This window comes from Pelophylax lessonae (assembly GCF_965119305.1).
Source record: "Pelophylax lessonae genome assembly, chromosome: 11".
Classification (NCBI taxonomy): domain Eukaryota; kingdom Metazoa; phylum Chordata; class Amphibia; order Anura; family Ranidae; genus Pelophylax; species Pelophylax lessonae.
The window spans coordinates 136,034,829-136,062,577 of NC_138778.1; the positions used below are offsets into that span (position 1 = coordinate 136,034,829).

At 45.8% G+C, this 27,749-nt stretch overlaps 1 protein-coding gene across 2 annotated transcripts in view; it reads right to left on the reverse strand.

The window, feature by feature from the left end:
* MYO15B (myosin XVB) overlaps window positions 1-27,749 on the reverse strand; it is a 764,404-nt gene that overhangs the window by 672,711 nt on the left and 63,944 nt on the right. For both annotated transcript variants that reach the window (XM_082273009.1, XM_082273008.1), the window contains exons 14-17: window positions 18,391-18,554; window positions 16,566-16,892; window positions 12,701-12,785; window positions 12,484-12,624 (exon numbers count right to left, since the gene is read on the reverse strand). In XM_082273009.1, coding sequence (XP_082129135.1) covers window positions 12,484-12,624; window positions 12,701-12,785; window positions 16,566-16,892; window positions 18,391-18,554 — 717 coding nt within the window. The remainder of the gene's footprint in view (window positions 1-12,483; window positions 12,625-12,700; window positions 12,786-16,565; window positions 16,893-18,390; window positions 18,555-27,749) is intronic.

The following is a 27,749-nucleotide window of genomic DNA, read 5'->3' on the forward strand; positions in this document are numbered from 1 at the left end:
TTTTCCCGCCGGGCCGGTGTCTTATTGGAGGAGTCGTACTCGCGGCGGCTGCGGAAGTGACGTCGAAAGTTGTAACAATCGGCAGTACAGGCGCCAGTGAGTGACAGCATGGAGGGGAGTGTGGACTGTCTTTCACTGTGTGTGGGCTCCAGCTTATGTTTGCGGTGCAGTTCCCAGATTGTACTTGGGCAAGTTTGACAGGCAGTGCCACCTGTAACCTCTGCACCCCGAGATGAAATTGCCAAAGCATCATGGTCACGACATATATTGTTACAATTCAGGTGGGTGGCCAGGGGAAGCCAAAACCGCGGTTATCGCCCTCGACCCTGGTCGCCAATCTGAAAGAGCCCTAACTTTTCAAGAGAGCAAAGATCGGCAGCATGACAGGTGAATACAGCCCATATACATTTATGTAGTTAAGTCATGCATAAACATGCATTGCGTTAAGGCAACCTTTATTTTGAATTGGCTGTCAATGCACCCAAGTCTGCATACCTGAAACCTTTTTGAAAGAGCAATCACCTTGCTTAAGAACTGGAAGGCTGCAATAAAGTACATTTAAAATGTTTAGGTTTACTAAAATTTAATTGCAAGGTATCATGAATATAAAGCTGTTGCTTTGTCCTACCTGGGCAAATCACATGTTCACTTTACTGTGGAGTAAAGTCTCTGACCACCCCCCCTGTACCATGTCCGCAGTCTCTGACCACCCCCCCTGTTCCATGTCCGCAGTCTCTGACCACCCCCCCTGTTCCATGTCTGCAGTCTCTGACCACCCCCCCTGTTCCATGTCCGCAGTCTCTGACCACCCCCCCTGTTCCATGTCCGCAGTCTCTGACCACCCCCCCTGTTCCATGTCCGCAGTCTCTGACCACCCCCCCTGTTCCATGTCCGCAGTCTCTGACCACCCCCCCTGTTCCATGTCCGCAGTCTCTGACCACCCCCCCTGTTCCATGTCCGCAGTCTCTGACCACCCCCCCCTGTTCCATGTCCGCAGTCTCTGACCACCCCCCCCTGTTCCATGTCCGCAGTCTCTGACCACCCCCCCTGTTCCATGTCTGCAGTCTCTGACCACCCCCCCTGTTCCATGTCCGCAGTCTCTGACCACCCCCCCTGTTCCATGTCCGCAGTCTCTGACCACCCCCCCTGTTCCATGTCCGCAGTCTCTGACCACCCCCCCTGTTCCATGTCCGCAGTCTCTGACCACCCCCCCTGTTCCATGTCCGCAGTCTCTGACCACCCCCCCTGTTCCATGTCCGCAGTCTCTGACCACCCCCCCCTGTTCCATGTCCGCAGTCTCTGACCACCCCCCCCTGTTCCATGTCCGCAGTCTCTGACCACCCCCCTGTACCATGTCTGCAGTCTCTGACCACAGCGTGCCCCCTTTCAATGCAGAGAGACCACAGCGTGCCCCCTTTCAATGCAGAGAGACCACAGTGTGCCCCCTTTCAATGCAGAGAGACCACAGCGTGCCCCCTTTCAATGCAGATGTGTGGGGCCCCGGCCTGCGGAGTGGAGACCAGAGCCGTCTGACTGAGCCCTGCACAGTGCACCCAAGGGGAGGTCAGTGACAGCGCCGCCAGACCAGACTGATGGGGGGGGGGGTCACTGATGTAAGGGGGAGAGAATACAATAATGTAAGTGGGCACTGACTTTTGTTTAAATTAAACACATTGCTAATAGCACTATCTACATGTTTATAGTTTAATTATTCATATTTGCACGGTTTAGCACTGAAAACGGCTATTTTATGTACATTTTTGCAGTGCCAGTAAAAAATTGGTGCCGTCCGTAAATTTTGGCGTTCTGCCAGTAAATTTCACTCCGGGGGGTTGGCAACACTTATGGCATTATGTTGTGGGGAAGCTTTTATTCAGCAGGGACAGGGAAGCTGGTCAGAGATGATGGGAAGATGAATGGAGCCAAATACAGGACAATCTTGGAAGAAAACCTGTTAGAGTCTGCAAAAGACTTGACACTGGGGCAGAGGTTCACCTTCCAGCAGGACAACGACCCTAAACATACAGCCAGAGCTACAATAGAATGGTTTAGATCAAATCATATTCATGTGTTAGAATGGCCCGGTCAAAGTCCAGACCTAAATCACATTGAGAATCTGTGGCAAGACTTGAAAATTGCTGATCACAGACGCTCTCCATCCAATCTGACAGAGCTTGAGATATTTTGCAAAGAAAAATGGGCAAAAATGCCACTTTCTAGATGTGCAAAGGTGGTAGAGACATCCCTAAAAGACTTGCAGCTGTAATTGCAGTGAAAGGTGGTTCTACAAAATATTGACTCCGGGGGGCTGAATACAAATGCACCCCCACGCTTTTAACACATTTATTTGTAAAAAAAAATTAAAAAAACATTTCTCATTTTATTTCCATATCACAATTATGTGCCACTTTGTGTTGGTCTAAAACATAAAATCCCGATAAATTACATTTACGTTTTTGGTTGTAACATAACAAAATGTGGAAAATTTCAAGAGGTATAAATACTTTTGCAAGGCACTGGTAACACACAGCATTGTATACTTAGAATCACACTTCAAAACACATAACAGGGAGGTGATACAACACCTCCTCACCGTTCTGTCAAAAGCTCTCTGAAGAGCGCTCACACAGATCACTCTTCAGAGAGAACCACACATGTGAACAAGGCCTTATGGTGACATTGGGACTGGTTTGGTGGTGATTTGAGACACTGACTGCACTGGTCTGGTCATATTGTACTACTGTGGTCATGATCCGAGACAATGGCTGGCTGCACAGATATACAGTGATATCAGAGCAACCAGCCATTGTACATACAGAGACAGTGTACTGCTGTGGCTATTAATCAGAGACACTGATACAGTATCTCATAAAAGTAAGTACACCCCTCATATTTTTGTAAATATTTTATTATATCTTTTCATGTGACAACACTGAAGAAATGACACTTTGCTACAATGTAAAGTAGTGAGTGTACAGCTTGAATAACAGTGTAAATTTGCTGTCCCCTCAAAATAACTCAACACACAGCCATTAATGTCTAAACTGCTGGCAACAAAAGTGAGTACACCCCTAAGTGAAAATGTCCAATTTGGGCCCAATTAGCCATTTGACTTGGACTCATTAGTGTTACAAGGTCTCAGGTGTGAATGGGGAGAAGGTGTGTTAAATTTGGTAAAATAAAGAGTAGGATGTATATATAGAAAACCCACTCACCCGGCGCACAAAAATTACAATCACCTTAATGGTTAAAAATAACCTTAAAATGATCCCTAAAATAGTGTGGTTTGAATCATACAAATAAAAACAAACCATATAACAGCAGCTGCTATAAAGACAAGAAATAAATAACAAAGTGCACCTGAATGGCTAAAATAGCTAAAAGACACACTAGCAGCGCTTATTATAGAGCATCAGTCCCTATAAATAAAGTGAACGTGTGCAATGTCCATCCATATATTGGAAACAACTGCAGAGTCCAAATGCTTAAATTCCACCACCGTGCAGGTTTGATATGAGCAGCCTTTACCACACCACCGTGCAAGCCCTATGGTAAAAGACTCACCAGAGCCCCCTGAATATAGGTCAAATGGATATCTTTGATTCCAAAGTTCCAAACCACGACTCCGGGTGGGATGATGATGGACCCCTCTCCTTACTCATACAACCATGGCATTGCGTGTTAACATGTAAGTGGATGGAATGATATCACATAGTGTAATACTGATAAACCACACGTTTATTCACACAAAGATAAAACTCTACAAAAGTTACACTCACAAACGTTCAGTGTAATAGTAGCATATAAAGAGGTAAACTTGCGTCAGGTCAGCATGGATAGATATTATATGGTCCCCGCTCGGTACCTAAGCAGGCAGACCTCCGGGCATGACTCCAAACGTAGGCCATGCTGACCTGACGCAAGTTTACCTCTTTATATGCTACTATTACACTGAACGTTTAAAAGGACAAGTTCTACTCAGAACAGGCCTCGCCATAGTCGACCAAAGAAGTTGAATGCACATGCTCAGCGTCATATCCAGAGGATGTCTTTGGAAAATAGATGTATGAGTTCTGCCAGCTTTGCTGCAGAGGTTAAAGGGGTGGGAGTTCAGCCTGTCAGTGCTCAGACCATATGCCGCACACTGCATCAAATTGGTCTGCATGGCTGTCGTCACATGAGGAAGCCTCTTCTAAAGATGATGCACAAGAAAGCCTGCAAACAATTTGCTGAAGACAAGCAGACTAAGGACATGGATTACTGGAACCATGTCCTGTGGTCTGATGAGACCAAGATAAACTTATTTGGTTCAGATGGTGTCAAGCATGTGTGGTGGCAACCAGGTGAGAAGTATAAAGACAAGTGTGTCTTGCCTACAGTCAAGCATGTTGGTGGGAGTGTCATGGTCTGGGGATGCATGAGTGTTGCCGGCACTGGGGAGCTACAGTTCATTGAGGGAAACATGAATGCCAACATGTACTGTGACATACTGAAGCAGAGCATGATCCCCTCCCTTCGGAGACTGGGGCGCAGGGCAGTATTCCAACATGATAACGACCCCAAACACACCTCCAAGACTACCACTGCCTTCCTAAAGAAGCTGAGGGTAAAGGTGATGGACTGGCCAAGCATGTCTCCAGACCTAAACCCTATTGAGCATCTGTGGCACATCCTCAAAGGGAAGGTGGAAGAGCGCAAGGTCTCTAACATCCACCAGCTCTGTGATGTCATCATGGAGGAGTGGAAGAGGACTCCAGTGGCAACCTGTGAAGCTCTGGTGAACTCCATGCCCAAGAGGGCTAAGGCAGTGCTGGAAAATAATGGTGGCCACACAAAATATTGACACTTTTTTTGGACATTTCCAGTTAGGGGTGTACACGCGTTTTTGCCAGCAGTTTAGACATTAATGGCTGTGTGTTGAGTTTTTTTGAGGGACAGTAAAATTACACTGTTATACAAGCTGTACACTCACTACTTTACATTGTAGCAAAGTGTCATTTCTTCAGTGTTGTCACATGAAAGGATATAATAAAATATTTACAAAAATATGAGGGGTGTACTCACTTTTGTGAGCTGCTGTATATAGTGTCATCAGTGGAGCAGTCAGCATCTCAGATCAATAGATAGAGCAGTACAATGTCACAATAGTGACACTGTACTGCACAGGGAGGGTAATAATTTTTTCACATCCATCCATCGCATTCCATTTTGATCGCTTTCATCTGACAGCCAACTGTTGGCTTGTCAGATTTACACACACTCCAGGTGGCTGCAACCATTTTCGAGTGTATGTAAAACCCCCTCTGATGTACTATATACTTCAATGGCAGTAAAAGAGGCACTGAAACACACTGAAACACTGTAAAGTGTATTTCCACTGTAATCAGGCACTGACACTGGCTGTAATGAGGCACGGGTACTAGCTGTAATCAGGCACTGACACTGGCTGTAATGAGGCACGGGTACTAGCTGTAATCAGGCACTGACACTGGCTGTAATGAGGCACGGGTACTAGCTGTAATCAGGCACTGACACTGGCTGTAATGAGGCATGGGTACTAGCTGTAATCAGGCACTGACACTGGCTGTAATGAGGCACGGGTACTAGCTGTAATCAGGCACTGGTACTGGATGTAATAGGGCACTGGCTCTCACTGTAATCAGGTACTGGTACTGGCTGTAATTAGTCACTGGCTGCATTCTGGAACTGGTACCAGCTGTACTCAGGCACTGGTATAGGCTTTAACCACCTGACCTCTGGAATATTTACCCCCCTTCGTGACCAGGCCATTTTGTGCGATACGCTACTGCGTTACTTTGATTGCAAATTGCGCGGTCATGCGACACTGTACCCAATTGATGTCCTTTTATCCCATAAAAAAAGCTTTCTTTTGGTGGTATTTGATTACCTCTGCGTCTTTATTTTTTGCGCTAAAAACAAAAAAAGACTGACAATTTTGAAAAAAAAAAAACAAAACCTTTTTTACTTTCTACTATAAAACATATCCAATAAAAACAATTTAAAAAATCGAATTTCTTCAAAAATTTAGACCAAGATGTATTCTGCTACATGTTTTTGGTAGAAAAAAAATCACAATAAGCGTATACTGATTGGTTTGCGCAAAACTTATAGCGTTTACAAACTATGGGTTATATTTATGGAATTTATATGTATTTTTTACTAGTAATGGTGGCAATCAGCAACTTATAACGGAACTGTGATAATGCGGCAGACCCCAGACCCAGAAGTGCAGGATCCTGCACAGGAGAGCCGCCTTGCCACCATTTATATATTTATACAGTATACTGTCGGCAAGCAGTTAATTAGCCACTGATACTGGCTGTAATCATACCAACTGTAATCAGATACTGGTACTGGCTGTAATCATACCAACTGTAATCAGATACTGGTACTGGCTGTAATCATACCAACTGTAATCAGACACTGATACTGGCTGTAATCATACCAACTGTAATCAGACACTGGTACTGGCTGTAATCATACCAACTGTAATCAGATACTGATACTGGCTGTAATCATACCAACTGTAATCAGATACTGATACTGGCTGTAATCATACCAACTGTAATCAGACACTGGTACTGACTGTAATCATACCAACTGTAATCAGACACTGGTACTGGCTGTAATCATACCAACTGTAATCAGACACTGGTACTGGCTGTAATCATACCAACTGTAATCAGACACTGGTACTGGCTGTAATCATACCAACTGTAATCAGACACTGATACTGGCTGTAATCATACCAACTGTAATCAGATACTGGTACTGGCTGTAATCATACCAACTGTAATCAGACACTGATAATGCCTGTCATACCAACTGTAATCAGACACTGGTACTGGCTGTAATCGGGAATTGACTGTAATCAAGCCCTGGCAGGGGCTGTAATCATATGCTGGTATTAGCTGACTGTAATCAGTCACTGTTACCAGCTGTAATCCGTCACGGGTAAAAGGCTGTAGCCAGGTGGTGACATTGGCTGTAATCAGGCACATACTAAAAAACTTTAAAGTGTACTTCCAGTTTTGCATCCAAATTGGGATAGTGCCTACTTCATATTTGTTGCATGGTGTCATTCATATAGCATAATTTAAAAACAATATTAACAATTTTCTGCTTACCCTTTACTTGTTCTTTCGTAAAAAAAAAAAGCAGTTTTTCCTCTGCAATGTAAAATTAAGGAGGGGGCTGATGAGTTATTGCTTACCATAACTAAATGTATCTGTACTGTACTGGCAAGTCTCATTATGTGTTGTAAACTAGAGTTGCACACATCTGTCCCAGTGTTACCAACCTACCAGGTTGAAATTTACTGGCACGACACCCAAAATTTACTGGCACAGCCAAGTTTTTATTGGCATTTCCAAAATGTAAAGAAAATTAGTTATAAGTCCAAATTTCAATATTTAGGCTTCAAATAAGTAAAATATGCAATTAGCGATGTGATTTAAGATGGATATTAAGACAAAAAACATTTTTCTTATTTTATTTTATATGTAGTAAATAGCTCAGGGACAGGACTTAGGAGGGCAAGAAATTAGAATGTGAGACACACACACATGAAATTGACTCAGCAGTGTGCAGTTTATCTCAATTCCAGGTGGTCCCTTCAGTCTACTCCAGTCTAAACAGCACTGACAGTCCTGCTCCCTTGCACCATGATATCCCACGACACGCTCAAGCACCCCCTCCACCAGACCCCCCCCCCCCCCCAGCCTTAACACACTGTAGCAGGCACTCAGATGGTCTCATCCGGCTATGGACCAGAAATGTGCATGCGCAGTTCCAAGCTGATCGTCACAGACATATTTTTTACTGCCAGTAAAAATACGGACAGTTGGCAACACTGCACAGTACTGGATGGAGGGTAGGAGCTGCCAGAATTACTTTTCACATGAACCAGCTGGTGATTTGTTGCTAGGATCGCCCAGCTTCCTAGCACCCAATCACGTGCTGGTTATTGTGGCCTGGGGAGGTGGGGGGGGGGGCTGGGGTGGTACCTGCACCTATTCTCGTAAAGAAAAAAGCATACTGCAAGATCTCCAGGTGGCCTGTGCACAGACAGAATGCAGTACTGGATTACAAGGGTGACCGAGAAAGGGGGGGGGGGGGGGTTCCTACCTATTCACTGAGAAAAACAGTACTGCAAGTGGGCCAGTTGGCCTGCACACAGGGTCGCTGGTCTTCACTCCTGGTATAGGCACCAGTGAGGGATGAATGATATTGGATTTAGGTAATAAATAAAAAAGAGTGGAAAAGAGCATTTGGGAGGGTGGTTTAAGATTGCCCAGAGAAGGACTTTAATTTAAAAGCCTAATGCTTGCTGAAAAATGCTACTTTCTAATACAACAAATTATCTTCAGCTCTGACATTTGTCTTTGCCAGAGCGAACATTCTAGTTAGTAAAATGACAGATTTATCTTGTGTAGGTGGACCTGGGTTAATGTATATTTCAATCTGCTGCATTATGTGTTAACAGGCAGCTGAATAGCAAAGACTTTGTCTTTTACCTGACCGACCTGTGCCTGAGCTGGTGTCTGTGACTCCCTCTGTGATTGCAGATGGATGCCGTCCATCCTGCAGCACAGTCACACTCCGCCACGAGGCTCCATATTCCGCCTGCCCAGCTTGGCTCCTGGTCTTTTAGAGGCTGGCGGCCGTGTGGCGGGAAATGCGCCATGACATTCATCAGTCGCTAGCCGATCGCAGCCATTTTTCATGGGCACTTTTCTCCTGCTACGGGCATCTACGGGCAGAGAGAAAAGTGCCCTGTTTTTACGAGCTGCCCGTAAACATATGGGCGGTTGGCAACACTGATCTGTCCTAACAATAATTAAAGATCTCAAGGCCTCATTTCTGTATTGTATGTTAATGCACTTCTCTTCTGGGTCTGGGCGTGACAGAACAGGGGAAAAATAGACCTTAGTGATGCAGATAGCACCATAATGCCAGTATATCCAAACAGACCCAAAATACATCAGATATTTTCAATACACTACTGTCTACAGACCATTAGATCTGAAAAACTAACAAGAGCCAGCCTGGGGCAGGGAGTTGATCAAGCACTGGCCAAAACTTTCCAAAGCCTAACATGAGGGGTGAGTATGGGGCAAAGGCTATGATGTTATTAATCATTATATAGGTGGTTACAGTTAGTCTGCTAAGATCTCTGAGGATAGATAATTTAAACCACTTCCCCCAATGGACGTTCCTGTACATCCTTGGGTTTCAGTGTGTATACCGGGATGGTGGGTGCACCTACAGGCATCCTCCCGGTATATTTTTTGTAGCTGGTGATATCTTTTAGGCAGAAGTGATCTGAGTGGCTAATTAGCCACTCGATCACTTCTGCACCTCTCCCGGGCACTACCGTGCGATTGCGGTTCCCGGGAGCAATGCGGCTGACATTGTTCACCTCTCTCTGTAACCCTGGAAACCGCTAGCAATGAGTTTTCATCACTTCAGGTTCCACCCCTATGTTCACCTGGCCACCAGTGGCCAGAGAAGCAGCCGATTGGACCAATCTCAGTCTGATCGGCTGCATGGGGGGGGGGCAAGAGGAAAGATTTGGGGTCTAATAGACCCCAAATCTCTCCATAAAGAGGACGTGTCATGACTCATGCTGTCACATGGGATGTTGTTCATCCCTTGAGATAGCAATAAGGTTAGTATAAAAGAAAAGAAAAACATTTGTAAAAATGAATAAATAAATAAAAGATTTTTTTTAAATGCTGCCGTTCCACCGTTCTTACACGCAATTGCAAATGCATTACTCCCACACACATAGGGTGGAGTGCTCGCACCACACATGTGAGATATTGTCACAAACAACTGAGCGAGAGCGAGAGCAATAATTCTAGCACCAGACCTCCTGTGCCACTCTAAACTGGTAACCTGTAAAGGCGTTTAAAGCATTGCCTATAGAGATTTTTCAGCACTGTAGTTTGCCGCCATTCCACGGGCAGACGCAATTTTAAAGCATGACATGTTAGATATCAATTTATTCCGCATAACATTATCTTTCACAATATACATAAAAATTGGGCTAACTTTAGCGTTTTATTTTTTTAGTTAAAGAAAGTGTTTTTTTTTTTGGGGTTTGAAAAACCGCAGCGCAAATACAGTGTGACATAAAAAAATTGCAACACCCTACATTTTATTCTATAGGCTCTCTGCTTAAAATATATATATATATATATATATATATATATATATATATATATATATATATGTAAAATGTTTGGAGATTCTAAGTAATTTTCTAGCAAAAAAAAGTTGATTTTTACATGTAGGAGTGAAGTGTCAAAATAGACTTGGGAAGGAGGTGGTTAAATATTTTTTAGGTATACTAACACATAACAAACATATAATGGGGTTTTTCTAAATTGGGTTGCAAATGTGGAAATACACTTCATGTTTTTTGTCACTTACTTAAAATACATTTAAAGAGGTTGTAAACCCCTTGTGTTTACATTTACCTATAGGTAAACCCAATATTAAGGCTTAAGTAGTAATAACTGTGATAACTGAATTTAAGCGGTGTCATTAGCACGCCGCCCGTACCTTGAAAACGTCACATTTGACGAAACGTACGACGGTCGCGGCGTGCTGGCGTCACCTACTACGAGGTTGAGGACGGGTGGAAGAGCCGACCGGCTGGCGGCTCATTCAAATCTCACGCTCCATACTCTTTTAATTTTGTAAGTTGCTTTCCTTTTTTGCACAATAAATGTCTATGGTTTTACACTATGGGGCACCTTGTTTTTTCTATAACTCCGTGACTGGACGCCTGTTGGGGATTTCTGTTGGAGTTATTCTGGCATTGGAACCCACTGGATCCTGATGACTGGCATTTGGCTCTTTACTATTTATATCTGGTAAGCAGCTGTGGTGTCGGTGGTGGTCTCCCCTCTGATTGCTGTGACTTGGGAGGTTGCTCCTTTCCTGGCCATTTCTAGGGATATTTGACATCTGCACTTATTTGTTGTGTATCTGGTAAGCAGATTGTGCTTATGGGTGATGGTCATTGCTCCTATGCTATATTTTGGCTTAATTTATTGCACGTCTGGTAAGCAGTCTGTATTGTCGGTGGAGGTTTCTCTCTTATTAGCACTCTATTTCTCAGTGGATTGCACTCAAGGTGTAAATTTACTATTGGTTCTTTATGAGCAATATATGCAGTATCACGCTATGGGATCTGTTATTTTTTTACATGCAAATGGTTCGTGATTTCTCTGCCATCTGAGGAGCATTCATCTAGAAGTTTGTCCTGCTTTGGATTCGGAGAATACGTGTTCTTGAATTGGGCACTTGATTTACTTAAATCTGGTAAGCAGTTTGTACATCTAGTGGCCTCCTTCCAGTAATAAGAGTGATCCATCAGTTTTTTGAACACACAAGGACTTCTATATTGACTCTCAGTCACTGCTGAGGAGTTTCTGTGATTAGGATTATCAATTATCACTATTTATAAGTGGACTTCTAAATACCATCTTTTGGGAGCACATTTGTTTTAGCCCCGGTTCACACTGAGGCGACCTGTGAGGCGACCTGGTCGCCTCACAGGTCGCCGTAGGTCGCCTCCCATAGGGAAGCTGCGTACCCGTTCTAATAGGAGCGACACAAGTCGCTCCGACTTAGAAAAAGGGTCCGGAGCTTCTTTGGGGCGACCGCCATAGACTTCAATGTTATGAAGTCCGTGGCGGCCGCTCCGAGGTCGCGGTGCGAAGTAGCGTCGCCCCGATGTGAACGGGGCCTTACACTTTTGTTGGGTGTATGTTTTCACAACTATTTTTGTTGTGTAACAATTCATATATATTTTTTATTCATATACACTGTTTTCATAATTTTTCACTGATTTAATATTTTTGATCTATTATTCACTGCTTAGCGCAGCTTACCTTTACTATATTAAGGCTTACCTATAGGTGCTATAAATATCTCCTAAACATGCACCGTTTAGGAGACATTTACAGTGCATGCAGCCGATGATGTCATTGGCGCATGCGCTCTGAAGGAACGACGCGGGAGTGATGTAATCGCGCCCCCGGCCAATCAGATGGCCGGAGGATGAGATCCAGGAAGCAGGACGGCCGGACATGTCGGCTGTCCTGTCGGCACTGAGGGGGCTTCGTTTTTAGGTAAGTACTTCATAATGAGCTAGTATGCGATGCATACTAGCTCATTATGCCTTTGTCTTTACAGGTTTTTTTTTTTTTTTTTTCACATTTTTAAAACGGGTTTACTTCCTCTTTAAAACTGCAAGTCCATTTAAAATGACTACAAGGAGACCATGCTGCTGTGTGATTTCACTGCAGGATGAACAGTGTTGTAACCTTGTTAAAGGAAGTGGAAAAATAACAAATCTACTGGCAGGATCAATGGGTAATAAAACTGTTACTAGGGGGACTCAGAAAACTGAAGGAATACTGTGTAGTTTTCTTATTAGTGACTTACCTGGCTGTGGCTGTGGCTCTGGTTCCGGGGGCTCTGGAGGTTCCTCATCGCTGTCACTGTCACTTTCTGGCTTGTTTGCAGGAGTTGGCAGCAGAATTTTAGAAGGCGGTTTTACTGATTTCACTCGAATCCCTTGAGCCTCTGTAACATATATATGTTAGAACCTCCTAAAAAAAATGTTTGGAAACCTAAACCATTTATGTTTTATGTTACTTACGCATCTTTTGGAAGAACTCTCTCTTCTGCTGGAATGTTTTCCGTTGATATGAGTACTCAGAAGCATCCACTTCATCCCAGTAAACCTTAGAGACATATGCCATTATTACACTATATTACCTATATTTCATAAATTGTATCAACATTTTACAGGCTCTTTTAAAAGTGGTTGTAAAACCTTACATACATCCAGTGAAATGACTAGCCTCAGGTTATACACAGAGATGAAACAAATGCTTGTACATAAGTTGTACCTGATTATCTGTCTCTATTTCTCCTGTAAAGCCTTCTAAATCATACATATCAAAGGATTTTTCACAGCAGCACAAAGTGGGGGGCTGGGATATGACATCACACACACACTGCCTGTAATTGAAAAGCTGAGTGGAGGGAAGAGACAGACACACCCCCTGTGCAAAGCTCAAACAAAAACATGCAGAGCTGAGGCTATGAGTAACCTGCCTTGTGCTGGAGGGGAGCGTCTTCCGAGAGGTTGTTGTGTCAGCTTAGTGTAGGGTTGCCACTTTTTCTTTAAGCCAAACCCGACCACTTTAGCGGCACACAGCAAACTTTTTTTTTTTTTGTATACATTATAGCGGGGGTCTTCAAACTTTGGCCCTTTAGTTGTTCAGGAACTACAATTCCCATCATGCCTAGTCATGTCTGTGAATGTCGGAGTTTTACAATGCCTCATGGGATGTGTAGTTCTGCAACAGCTGGAGGGCCGTAGTTTAAAGATCCCTGCACTATAGGATAACAGACCTTGAACATCTTTGGGCGCTCCAAAAAGAATAGTAATGCAGCGCACATAGTGCCCCCTCACCCTCCTGTCAGGCCCTATTCCAAGCTACATTTATATCTGAATAATGTGCCCAGGTTTCAGGGGGACATATGATTCAAAACCTGGGCTGTCCCAGTGAATACTGGACAGGTGGCAACCCTAGCTTAGTGTCCTGGCTATGACTCATGTAGATAGTAGAGATGTCCCAAAATGTTCGCCGGCGGACAGTTCCCGGCGAACATCGCTTGTTCGCGTCCGCCGCTGCGGGCGAACAGATGCGATGTTCGGTCCGCCCCTATACTTCATCATTGAGGCAAACTTTGACCCTGAACCTCACAGTCAGCAGACACATTCCAGTCAATCAGCATACCCTCCCTCCCACGCCCTCCCACCTCCTATAAAAAAGCAAGGGCAGCATCCATCTTAGATCATTCTGAAGCAGTGTGTTAGTGAGAGCAGGGAGAGTGCTGCTGCTGCTGTTAATAGGGACAGTTGTTAGTCTTATTAGATTATAGATAGTGTTCTCGGTCCACTCCTGCTGTAAGGACAGCATCCTGGCAGCACCCCAAAAAGCCCTTTTTAGGGCTGGTATTTGAGTAATTTATATATATATATATATATATATATATATATATATATATATATATATATCTATTATGCAGTTGCCTGCCCGCCGTGTGTGAGAGGCCACAGACCCACCACAGACTGTACTGTGTGCACACCACACTCATATCGGGTGGCACAGTACCTTGCAGTTTAAAAAATATATATTTTTTTCCTCTGTCATAATTGCAGTGAGTGTCAGGTCCACAGAGTGCACTGTACCCACTGCAGTGCCCACCACTGATATATACCATGGCACAGCAGCTTGCAAATTGAAAAAAAATATATTTTTTATAATTGCAGTTGCCTGGCCTGCCAGTGAGTGTCAGGTCCACAGAGTGTACTGTGCCCACTGCAGTGCCCACCACTCATATATACGGTGGCACAGCAGCTTGCAAATTAAAAATATATATATTTTTTTATAATTGCAGTTGCCTGGCCTGCCAGTGAGTGTCAGGTCCACAGAGTGTACTGTCCCCACTGCAGTGCCCACCACTCATACGGTGGCACAGCAGCTTGCAAATTAAAAATATATATATTTTTTATAGTTGCCTGCCAGTGAATGTCAGGTCCACAGACTGTACTGTACCCACTGCAAATGCACTGTTTGCGGTTGTTTGCGGTGTGTTATACCTGATCGTATACACACACTGGATGTTTTAAAGCACGTTATTCCAAACAATTTAGGAATGTTAGGTGATTTATGCCCTTTATGGATTAAAACCCGACTCTGCGTCAACTACATAATTTTCCATGGGAGTTTTGCCATGGATCCCCCTCCGGCATGCCACAGTCCAGGTGTTAGTCCCCTTGAAACAACTTTTCCATCACTATTGTGGCCAGAAAGAGTCCCTGTGGGTTTTAAAATTCGCCTGCCTATTGAAGTCTATGGCGGTTCGCCCGTTCGCGAACATATGCGGAGGTTCGCGTTCGCCGTTCGCGAACGGCAAATTTTAGGTTCGCGACATCACTAGTAGATGGCAGAGGGATCAGAGAACAAAGAGGAACCACATTGGGTGCTCCGGGTGCACTTACTCTATAATTGAAAGGTTTCCTCAGTAGGTCGTGCTGCAAAATCTCACTCTCCAATAAGAGAATATACTGCTCCAGGCCCTTTTCTGGTCATATGACCAGAAGCCTAGGCGTTTTATTCACATGGTCGCTCTTAAAAGGGATTTTATCAATTCACATGAGCTAATTCCACACTCAGCAAATCAAATTCTTAGGCAGTGTTTTTTTTCCAAAGATTTTTCCAGTATGTTTTTAGGTCCTTCCAAAACTTTTTTTACCCTTTTCTGTCTTGGCATGTTTTTTTCAATTTAAAGCCATGTTATCTCCACCAACAAACATTACTGGTTAGATACAGGTACCTTGAAGTGCCTACAAGTAATTGTGTTTGTCTTAAAGGGCAAGTGAACATTTATTACAGTTGTCCTATAAATTATGCCCCCACCACCCTGAGTGCAGCCCACCTGGTTAAATATGTACCTTTCTCCCCATTCCAGCAATATTCACTGTGCAGCCCTGCCCCGCACTGCACATGTATTCCACCATAAATATGCCTTCCAGGTCCTCTTCTTTCCGGGCATACACGCCTTAGCCAAATTCAATCTTATTGAAATCGAATCTAAATCCAGTTTAGTATGACTCACTCATAGGAATTAATTAGGCACCAGCATGCACGTAAATTATAAAGAGGACCTAGCAGGAATGTTTCGGGTGGAAAGGATGTGCCTTGCCAGGCAGGGCCACACAGTTAATATAACACTCAGTCGACCACCCTGGTCGTAGAAGGCAGCAAGGTCTAGCCATTGGGGATGCCAAGTATGAGTCCCGTGACAGAAGTAGTCTGAGAGTCCTGATTCTGCGCGCAGGAGAGAGGTGCTAAGCATTGCAAATTTCTTTTGGACCACACAGTTAATATCGCTGAGAGGGGCCTTGACTTCTCTACAATCCAATGTGGTTAAAAAAACATTCATTATAAGCATAAATTAAAAAACAACTGTATTAAAGGTGCAGATATGCCTTAAAATCAGCCCCTGTTTGAAGACCCTGGATCCAGGGTTCAGACTTGCATGAAGAACCTTGACTTCTCTCTAAGTGAAGATCAAACCCTGCCTCTCCTACACTCTGCACTGTCCCCCAGTCTCAGTTGTAAAACACAGCAAAACATCAATGGTCAGTAGAAGCTCTGGCATTTGACATTTCTGGAACAGGCAGTGCAACCTGGCACCAAGAAAGGTCAGAGCTTCTTTCTGGATTGCAGAGAAGTCAAGACCCCATAAATATGGAAGAAAGTAACTGATTATAATATAAGCACAGGTACTTGCTCATGCATTACCAGAAATGCTAGTTTATAGGCTAGATATATTCTTTTTAAATATGGGCCTGATTTAATCCCAGATCTTCCAACTTGCACATCATATTTAGCATTTCCCCCTTTAAAACTCTGTCAGTTCATCTTATATTATCCATAAATTACCTCTCTGGGTCTTTCTGACATCTGATTTTGTGAAGTTTGAGGTAGAGGGGGCGTGGGAGGTAATATAGATGGAGGTGCAGCAGGAGGTGGAGGTGCAGCAGCAGGCAAAGGTGGTGGGGGTGGAGCAGCTGGAGGTGATGTAGGAGCTGTAGGTGGGGTTGGTGTTGGCTTTGACTCCTGTGGGGAAGCTGGTGATGATTTAGGAAGTGTCTTAGGAGCAGGTTTTGGAGCTGGAGGGGGGGAACGGTCTTTGCTTCTTTGTGGAGGATCCTGGCGAGCTTGCTGCTGCTGGGACAACATTGTGGCTTGAAGTGTCATTTGTTGTGCCTGGATACAAATAATAAAACAGTAACTTAAAAAAATACAGCATATTCTACAACAAAGGTCACAGAATGGAAATAATTTTTATGAGGCCAGACAGGGCCGGTGCTTCCACTAGGCAAACTAGGCAGCCACATAGGGTGCATTGCCACCTAGGTGCGCAACCAGGAGTCGGCACTCTATCTCCTTTATTCATGATCCTTGTGAGCTGAGGGGAGGGGCGGCAGCGGGGTAGGAAGAAGGGACAGAGGAAGATGCCAGGTGTCTGGGGCAGTGGCGGAAATACCAAGCCTTGGCTTTGGGGGGACCCCAGAAGGCAGGAAGGGAGCCCACCGGAGTGCTGCCTGCATGATGATCCTCTTCAGCTGGAGCTGAGCGGCCTAAACCCTGGGCAGGAAGTGATTTTCTGCACTGAGCTGGTGGGCAGTCATCATTTCCCTGGGTCGGTATTAAGCAGGGAGCGGAGGAGAGCTGAACCTGAGCCGGAGCTCGGTACTGGAGGGCGACAGCTTTACTGGAACAGAAGCAATGAGGCACCGGAATGGTCTGAGGAGGTCGGTGATGAAGGATGATGCGGAGCTCTCTGACTGCTTCTTCTTCCTCCATCAGGAGCCGGTTGGAGCTGTGGTGAGCACTGTGGTCTAGGAGAGGAGTGTCCTGGGAGAAGTAATCACAGTGAAGAAGGGGAGAGTGCAGGCCACTCTCTTCATACCGCCCAGTGAGTATCCCCAGAACAGGGGATCCGGGTCCTTGGGTGTGACATGGAGGATCCCTGGTGTGAAAGGGAATTGGGGTCACCAGGTGTGCCATGGGGAATCAGAGTCCCCAGGTGTGACATGGGGTATAGGGGTCACCGGGTGTAACAGGGGTTTGGGGTCACCGGGTGTGCCATGAGGAATTTGGGTCCCTGGGTGTGCCATGGGGGATTGAGCTCCTCAGGTGTGACATGGAGGAACATCAGGGTCCCCAGGTGTGACATGGAGGAACATCAGGGTCCCCAGGTGTGACATGGAAAAACATCAGGGTCTCTCCAGGTATGACATGGAGGAACATCAGGGGCCCCTGGGGTGACATAGGAACATTGGGGTCACTGGGTATGACAGCATGACATGGAGGAACATGGGGGTCCCTGGGTGCCATATGGAGGAACATCGGGGTCAATGGGTATGACAGCAAGACATGGAGGAATATTGGGGTCCCAGAATGTGACATGGAAAAACATCAGGGTCCCTGGGTGTGACATAGAGGGACATCAGGGTCCCCAGGTGTGACATGAAGGAATATGGGGGTTACTGGGTACGACAGCATAACATGGAGGAACCATTAGATCAGGGTCACTGGGTAGGACATAGAGAAGTTTTTAACCCCTTCCCTTTTTTTTTTTTTTTTTTGGGGGGTGGGGCGCAAGTAGCTGGTCTTGCCTAGGACGTAAAATAGTCTAGCACCGGCCCTGTGGCCATAAAAAGTGCAAAGAAGACATAACCCAATAAAGCAAGGTATATACCAAAAGCAAGGCCTGCTGCTGAATAAATGCTTGTTGGGCAGCTACTTGTGAAGGGTCTACAGCGGGCATCATTGGCTGTGCCATGGGCATTGGCTGACCCATCATTTGAGGCATCATAGGCTGGGGCATCATTGGCTGAGTCATCATAGGCTGGGGCATCATACCTATAAGCAATCAGAGCACATAGTTATTTGTGGCAGAAATGCAAATGTGTTATAGTTTTGATACTAGTTCTTTATGCCTACAAAGTTAACTCTGGTTAATCATTTATTTAAATAGGGAACAACGCTTCTAAGCAGTCACTACCCTCAGCCCGAGTTCACACTGATGCGGTGCAGGACACCGCATGTAATTCGCACAGGTATCACAGCACATTCCTGTGCAAATTACATGCAGTGTTTCTGGGTTGCGATTTGAGCCATGGATTTGTATGGCTGAAATCACACCGCATTCGCACCAAACTCCTGCAGGACCCAGTCTTTGTCTGCACCAGAATCATTCTGCAAATCGCATTGCATTTTGCAAACCAATTTCGGGGTGTCATTAACTTAACATACACTCCGCAATTGGTTTGTTTGACCGTGCTGCGGAATCCGCATTGTATTCGCTGTGAATTCGCACTGCATCTAGTGTGAACCGAGGTTCAAGGAGTTTACAATCTAAGGTTCGTAACTCACATTCATACCTACACATACTAGGACCAATTTACACAGAAGTCAATTAACCTATCAGCATGTCACTATTCCTTTAATTATATTTAGAAGACTGCAATAAAAAAAGTTAATATGTTGTACAGGATGCCAGGGATGGCTCATAGATGGGAGATATACAGTATCTCACAAAAGTGAGTACACCCCTCACATTTTTGTAAATATTTTATTATATCTTTTCATGTGACAACACAAAGAAATGACACTTTGCTACAATGTAAAGTAGTGAGTGTACAGCTTGTATAACAGTGTACATTTGCTGTCCCCTCAAAATAACTCAACACACAGCTATTAACGTCTAAACCGCTGGGAACAAAAGTGAGTACACCCCTAAGTGAAAATGTCAGAGTTGGGCACAATTAGCCATTTTCCTCCCCGGTGTCATGTGACTCGTTAGTGTTACAAGGTCTCAGGTGTGAATGGGAAACAGGTGTGGTAAATTTGGTGTTATCGCACTCACTCTCTCATACTGGTCACTGGAAGTTCAACATGGCACCTTATGGCAAAGAACTCTCTGAGGATCTGAAAAAAAGAATTGTTGTTCTACATAAAGATGGCCTAGGCTATAAGAAGATTGCAAAAACCCTGAAACCGAGCTGCAGCATGGTGGCCAAGACCATACAGCGGTTTAACAGGACATGTTCCACTCAGAACAAGCCTCGCCATGGTCCACCAAAGAAGTTGAGTGCACGTGCTCAGCATCATATCCAGAGGTAGTTTTTGGTAAATAGACGTATGAGTGCTGCCAGCATTGCTGCAGAGGTTGAAGGGGTGGGGGGTCATCCTGTCAGTGCTCAGACCATGCGGCGCACAGTGCATCAAATTGGTCTGCATGGCTGTTGTCCCAGAAGGAAGCCCCTTCTAAAGATGATGCACAAGAAAGCCCGCAAAACAGTTTGCTTTAGACAAACAGACTAAGGACATGGATTACTGGAACATTGTCCTGTGGTCTGATGAGACTAGGATAAACTTATTTGGTTCAGATGGTATCAAGCGTGTGTGGTGGTAACCAGGTGAGGAGTACAAAGACAAGTGTGTCTTGCCTACAGTCAAGCATGATGGTGGGAGTGACATGGTCTGGGGCTGCATGAGTGCTGCCAGCACTGGGGAGCTACAGTTCATTGAGGGAACCATGAATGCCAACATGCACTGGGACATACTGAAGCAGAGCATGATCCCCTCCCTTCGGAGACTGGGCCACAGGGCAGTATTCCAACATAACGACCCCAAACACACCTCCAAGACGACCACTGCCTTACTAAAGAAGCTGGGGGTAAAGGTGATGGACTGGCTAAGCATGCCTCCAGACCTAAAGCCTATTGAGCATCTGTGGGGCATCCTCAAATGGAAGGTGGGGGAGCGCAAGGTCTCTAACATCCACCAGCTCCGTGATTTTGTCATGGAGGAGTGGAAGAGGACTCCAGTGGCAATCCATGAAGCTCTGGTGAACTCCATGCCCAGAAGGGTTAGGGCAGTGCTGGAAAATGATGGCGGCCACACAAAATATTGACACTTTGGGCCCAATTTGGACATTTGCCTTAGGGGTGTACTCACTTTTGTTGCCAGAAGTTTAGACATTAATGACTGTGTGTTGAGTTATTTTGAGGGGACAGCAAATTTACACTGTTATACAAGCTGCATACTCACTAAGTGTAATTTCTTCAGTTTTGTCACATGAAAAGGTATAATAAAATATTTACAAAAATGTGAGGGGTGTACTCACTTTTGTGAGATACTGTATTTCCACACTATTTGGGCAGTGGTCCTTTTAGGGTAGAGCTCAAGAAACTATGTTAGTACTCAGGGGTTCTCAAGCATACAGGGTGAGGGGTTCCAGGGTAGTCTGGTTGGAGAGTAGAGGGCTGATTTTGAGTTCTCTCTGGATTGGCAAGTACCCATTAGAGACCCAGAATTCGGAAGATCGGAGAGACCTTCGGGCTGAAAAGAACCTGCAAACCCTGATTACAGGGACTTTGGTCATGAAGGAGTTACCCATCTGCAAGGGAGTCTTGAAAGGCAGCAGGAAGAAAGCAGCATCTATTGGTGAAGTGGAGTGTGAGGCAGATCACGGCTATGGGAAGTGTGGTCAGTCCGACAACTGATGTAGTGTTTGCTAAATTTCAGCGGCCTTACAGCCAGGCAGGAATCCTAAAACCCTGGTGTGGGATTAATGTACTGGCGGTGAGCTGTTTATTTTACCACACCAGAATTATGGAGTCTTTTTGTTTGAAAGCTACTTTTGTTTGGTTTTCCCTTGCTGCAGCTGATGAAGTTTCTTTCGGGTTCCTGACTTTGAAAACAAAAGGACTGTATGCTTTAACCAGTACAGATGGCTGATGATCCCAGGGCTTTCATATATCACAACATATATGTACTTTCTGTCTGCCTGAAATACAAACTAAGCAAAGAACTAAACAAAAGACAATATAAAAATACCACAGCATAACTCTGAGTTGTCATCCCATCTCCAACTCCCCCAGCAACAACAAAGCATCACCAGAACCACTAAATGTCCTGTAAAATCCCCCACCCAAGTAACAATGCCCTGCCTTGGGGACCGGCTGCTTAGGCTTCAGCACTGCTTTGTGAGAGGAAGGGACATTGCATTTCACATTTTTGCTTTACATTTCACATTTTCAACACTGTGTCCTCCAGAGGGCAGAGGAGAGCACACAGAAAGAGAGTTGGAGAGCGTGTAGGGGAGACGCCGAGCAGACTGATCTGTGAGACTGGGATCATGACTGCAAGACCCTCCACTGGCGGGTGACAGAGACAGAGAGACACCCCTCCCCCTGGCGGGTGACAGTGAGAGGCAGGGGAAGCAGCGAAGGCGAGAGCAGGCTGAGGACCAGACTCCACTGACAGGCATGTGAGAGGCAGCGGGGACAGTGAGTGACGGGAGCTGCGGATAGGGGAATCAACAAGTGCTGGGCTGTGCTGATCAGCTGATCGAGGGAGCCAGCTCTGATCTGACAGGGATCTGACAAGGGGAAACCCAAGGGTGGGACTGATCGGGAAAGGCAGCAGGGAGGGGGCCCCAGAGTGACGGTGGGACAGGGGCAAGTGGTAGACACAGACTGAAAGGAGAGAGGCTGACAGGGGGAGGCTGTAGGAACTGGCAAGCAGACCAGGGGCGGCCAAGCAGGTGGACTGGGAGTGCCTTTGTGACTGGGAGCATCTTAGCACTGGGTGCTGAGAGTGATGCGGGATACGGAGAGTGATGCTCGGTGCTGAGAGTGACGAGGGGCGTTAAGAGTGTGTCGGGTGCTGAGTGTGACGCTGAGTGGAATGTGGGGCACTAACTGGGGCGCTGACTGGGACGTGAGGTGCTGAGTGTAAAACTCTGAGTTGAATGTGGGGTGCTGAGAGTGATGCAGGTGGCTGAGAGGGTGCTGAGTGCTGAGAGCGACGCAGGTGGCTGAGAGTGCGCTGGGAGCTGAGAGTGACGCAGGTGGCTGAGAGGGCGCTGGGTGCTTAGAGTGACGCAGGTGGCTGAGAGGTTGCTGGGTGCTGAGAGTGATGCTGAGAGGGAGACAGGGTGCTGAGAGTGATGCAAAGTGAGACACGGGGTGTTGAGAGTGATGCTGAGTGGTACTCGGAGTGTTGAAAGTGACGCAGTCGGCTGAGAGTGACGCTGAGTGGGACTTGGGGTGCTGAGAGTGACGCGGTGAGTGACGCGGGGTGCTGTGAGTGACACAGGGTGCTGTGAGTAACGAGTGACACAGAGTGACATGGGGTGCTGAGAGTGACTGTGAAGTAATTGGAATAGGTATAGTATCAAGGGAGCTTGGAGTAGTGTAGGTAACAAATAGCAGGACATTATCCTTATTGTCTCCATTAGAATAGAGAGTAATAACGTCCAACAGGATTGGGGATGCCACACAGTGCACTTTTTGCTGCATATATGCATTCCTTGATGAACCAATCAAAGGGGGAATACTGCTGTGCAAGATGTGAGCGACTTGTTTCTCTGGAAGCTTAGATCCTGGATCTAGAAAACAAGGTTGCAACACTACACAGCATCAACAACCTGTTAAGGAGCTTGGACATTACCCAGCAGGTGCTGGCGGGGGCCAGCGTAGAGGAGGGTGGAGACAGAGGCACAGGAGCCAGAGGTAGGCGGTTGGGTGACAGTTAGGAGGGGTAGAGGGAAGAGCACTAGGGAGGCCAGTCCAGAGTTAGTACACCCCAATAAATATACCAAGTTGCATGATGTTGGGGATATAAGCTCAGGGGTGGCAGTGCTGGAGCAGGCGCCCTCTCCTATCTGCCAGGAAAGTGGTTAGGAGGTGGACAGAGATGCAGGAAAGGTTACACATGTAGTGGTAGTAGGGGACTCAATTATTAGGAGGACAGATAGGGCAATCTGTCAATAAGACCATGGTCGCCGAACAGTATGTTGCTTACCAGGCGCTTGGGTTCGGAACATCGCGGATCGGGTGGACAGATTATTGGGCGGGCTGGGCAGGACCCAGCGGTCACGGTGCACATAGGCACCAAAGACAAAGTAAGAGGAAGGTGGAGAGTCCTAAAAAACGATTTAATGGAATTAGGGAATAAATTGTGGAGAAGTACCTCCAAGGTGGTTTTCTCTGAAATACTACCTGTGCCTCAAGCCACACCAGAGAGGAAGAAGGAGTTTAGGGAATTGAACAAGTGGCTGATGAACTGGTGCAGGAAGGAGGGGTTCGGGTTCATGGAGAACTGGGCTGACTTCTCAGTCGGTTACCGGCTCTTTAGTAAGGATGGGCAGTACCTTAATGGGGATGGTACAGCTCTACTGGGAAGAAAGATGGTCACAGAGTTGGAGGGGTTTTTAAACTAGGTGTTGGGGAGGAGGGTTCAAAGGTAGTAACAGTCAGCAGTGAGCAGGGTATTATGGGACAGAGGGTATTATGGGAGTCAGCGGCATCAATATAACTGGAACGTCAACTCCTGGTGTGAATGAGTGGTCAAATCACAAACAAAGCATGAGAAAACTTAATGAGAAATCAATATCCACTCATACAACACTGAGAGGAGTATACACAAATGTCAGGAGCATAGCAAACAAAATGGAAGAACTGGAACTGTTAGTACATGAGGAGGACCTGGACTTTGTGGGGGGTGGCAGAGACTTGGTTTGACACCTCACTCGACTGGATGGCAAATATTCAAGGGTATTCCTTGTATAGGAGGGACAGGGAGGGTAAAAGAGGGGGATGGGTATGTCTCTATATCAAAAATGATATAAGGATGGTAGAGAGGAGTGACATTGTGGAAGGGACGAGGGAGGAGGTGGAATCCGTGTGGGTAGAACTCCACAGAGAAGAATTAAGGGGGAAAGTAATAGTGGGGGTATGTTATAGGCCCCCCAACCTGAGGGAGGAGGTGGAGTTGGAACTTCTATTACAGATAGGAATGGCGGCGAAGCAGGGAAATGTCATCATAATGGGGGACTTCAATTATCCCGATATTGACTGGGAGGTGGGGACAGCTCACTCATTAAATGCCCGTCAATTCATGAATATCTTACAGGACAACTTCATGTCTCAATTGGTGGATTCTCCTACTAGAAAGAATGCATTGCTAGATCTACCAATAACCAACGATCCAAGTCTAATTCTAGATCTGGCAATACGGGACGACTTGGGATCTAGCGATCACAGGGTGATCACATTTAGCATAAATCATAGGAAACTGAAAGGCACGAGGGGAGCACAGGAACCCTAAGCTTCAGAAGAGCAAACTTTTCTGAGCTGTGCTCAATACTAGAGAGGATCAATTGGGACCTAACCCTAGGAACATTGAACACAGAGAAGAAATGGGAATGCTTTAGAAACATATTAAACAAAGGTATCACACAGTGTATTCCAATAGGAAATAAACACAAAAGAGCCAAGGTAAAACTTGGCTAAACCGCAAAGTAAAAATTGTTATTAGAGAAAAAAAAAACAAACGGCCTTTAAGAAATATAAAACTAGTGATGAGCCAAACACCTCCCTGTTCGGTTCCCAGAACACTGCAAACAGGGGAAAAGTTTGTTCGAACAATCGAACTCCATTGAAGTCTATGGGACTCGAACGTCAAAGGCCCATTTTAAAGGCTTAAATGCAAGGTATTGCCTAAAAAAAGTGTATGGGGGTCCGGGTACTGACCTGGGTGACATGTACCAATGCAAAAATTCTTTTTAAAAACAATTGTTTTTTAAGAAGTGATTTTAATGATGCCTAAAGTGAAAAAATAAAATGAAAAATATCAAGCCTGGGGGGTCCCCTTAATGTGTACGATGTATAGATCTTGCTACAGCAATACTGACAATTCTAAAGAAAAAAATGTAATTTAAACCCTGCAATACAGATAAAATAAAAGAAAAAAAACGACATAGGGCCCCCCCAGTCCCTTCGGGTCTGGTATGGATTTGGATCTGGTACGCCAAAATTATTTAAAAAAAAAATGCGCCGGGCAAAGGAACGAGCCCTGCTTTTAAAAATTCAAATATGAAATTGCATGTACTTGTCAGGTGCAGACAAATTGGGTCTTGGCTGTTGGTTGTTCCTGAACACCGCAACCCCTCACAGTTGCTCTTGCTGGGCGCAGAAGAGGGCCCTGCTGGTAAAAATTCCATACAAATGTGAAATTGCATGTACTTGTCGTACAGGTGCAGAAAAATTGGGCCTTTGTTGTTGGCGGTGCCTGGACACTGTAACCCCTCACAGTTACTCTTGCTGGGCGCAGGCCACAGGGTCAGGGCCTGCTGTTGAAAATTACATATGAATTTATAATTGTATGCATCTGTCATACAAGTGCAGAAAACATTGTTGGAAGCTAGCAGAATCAAGATTGAGGAATAGGGTTGGCAGCATATGCAGTCTTCAAGGGATGGCAGACCCCTAGCAAATTCAATCAGTTACATCAGCATCAGGGGCTTGATAACTGCTTATCCAGGAATGATTCATTTTAATAAAAGTCAGCTGGTCAACGCAGTCTGCGGACAGATGCACTCTTTTGTCACAAAGCCTCCAGCAGCACTAAATGTCAGTTCGGAAAGCACGCTGGAAGCAGGACAGGCCAGTAGCTTGATTGCATATTAAGCAAGTTCTGGCCAGTGGTCCATCCTCAAGACCCAGTAACCCAGTGGATGCTCAGTTGGAAAGGTCTCCAAGTCTGCTCTTGCCCCTAGATAATCCTGCACCATATGATGGAGACGCTGCCGATGGTTGCTTAAACCTAAAAGCCCTGGGTGCTGCTTAGGACTAAAGAACTGTTTAAATGCATCAGTCAGCCAGCCCCCTTCTCCACCACTCCTCCTTTGGCCGAATGATGCCTCAGAAACACATCCAGAGAATGTTAACCTCCCAGTGTTTGGAAAGGTGTTACACAAATTTTTCTTCAAGGAGTCCTCAAGATGTTTCATCCTCTGCTCCCTCTGCGAAGGCAGGATGAGCTCTGCAACTTTACCCTTGTAACCTGGATAAAGAAGAGTTGCCAACCAGTAATTTCTTGATAGCACGAATGCTCTGGTCCTTTTGCAGGCTTTGCAGAATCAGGGAGCCCATGCAACGTAAGTTTGAGGAGGCATGAGCTTCTGAGTCCTCTGAGTCACTAAGGATGACATTGTCAGGAGCAACCACGTACAACTCCTGGGGTTTCTGGGGAATGAAAACCATCCCTTGAAGACTGCTGTATGTTATCCTCTACATCCATGCTGCCAAAATCCTCCTCCTCCTCTTCCTCCTGTGTGTTTTGTGACCCTGCAGGTATGATATCAGCATAAAGGGGGCCTTGTGAGGAAAGGAAGTCCTCCTATTCCTCCCGCTGTTCTGCCTCAAGTGCCCTGTCCATGATTCCACAAAGCGTGTGCTCCAGCAGGTAGACTAGAGGGATAGTGTCACTGATGCATGCATCGTCCTGGCTCCCCATCCTTGTGGCCTCCTCAAATGGTGACAGGACAGTGCATGCATCCTTTACCAGCAGCCATTGGTGTGGCGAAAAGAAGCCAAGCTCCCCTGAGCTTGTCCTTGTGCTATACTCACACGGGTACTCATTGATCGCCCTCTGCTGCATGTGAAGCCACTGCAGCATTGCCAATATTGAGTTCCACCTGGTGGGCATGTCACAAATTAGGTAGTTGGTGGGCAGGTTAAATTCCCGTTGAATGTCAGATAGCTGAGCACCGGCATTGTATGAATGCCGGAAATGGCCACAGACTTTTCTGGCCTGCCTCGGGAGATTTTGTAAGCCCGGGTACCTGTTCAAGAATTGCTGCACCACCAAATTCAGGACATGTGCCAAGTATAAAACATGTGTCAAATATCCCTGTCGGAGGGCGGAGAGAAGGTTGGTGCCATTGTCGCATACAACCTTTCCTGGCTCACGCTGTCGTGGCATCAACCACCTCAGAGCCTGCCCCTGAGGAGCTGACAGAATCTCTGCCCTAGTGTGACTCCTATCCCCTAGACAGACCAACTGAAGCTCTTCATGCCATCTTTTAGCCTGACTGCTTACGTAGCCCCTTGAACGCTTAGGGAGTTCTGCTGTTTCAGAGGACAATTCAGCAGAAGAAGACATAGAGGAAGAAGAAGGGGAGGAGGAGGTGGAGTAGCCAGATGCCAGATGTGGCAGAACCAGCACCAGCTTTTTGGAGGTGTGGTGTCAAAACAAGCTCCA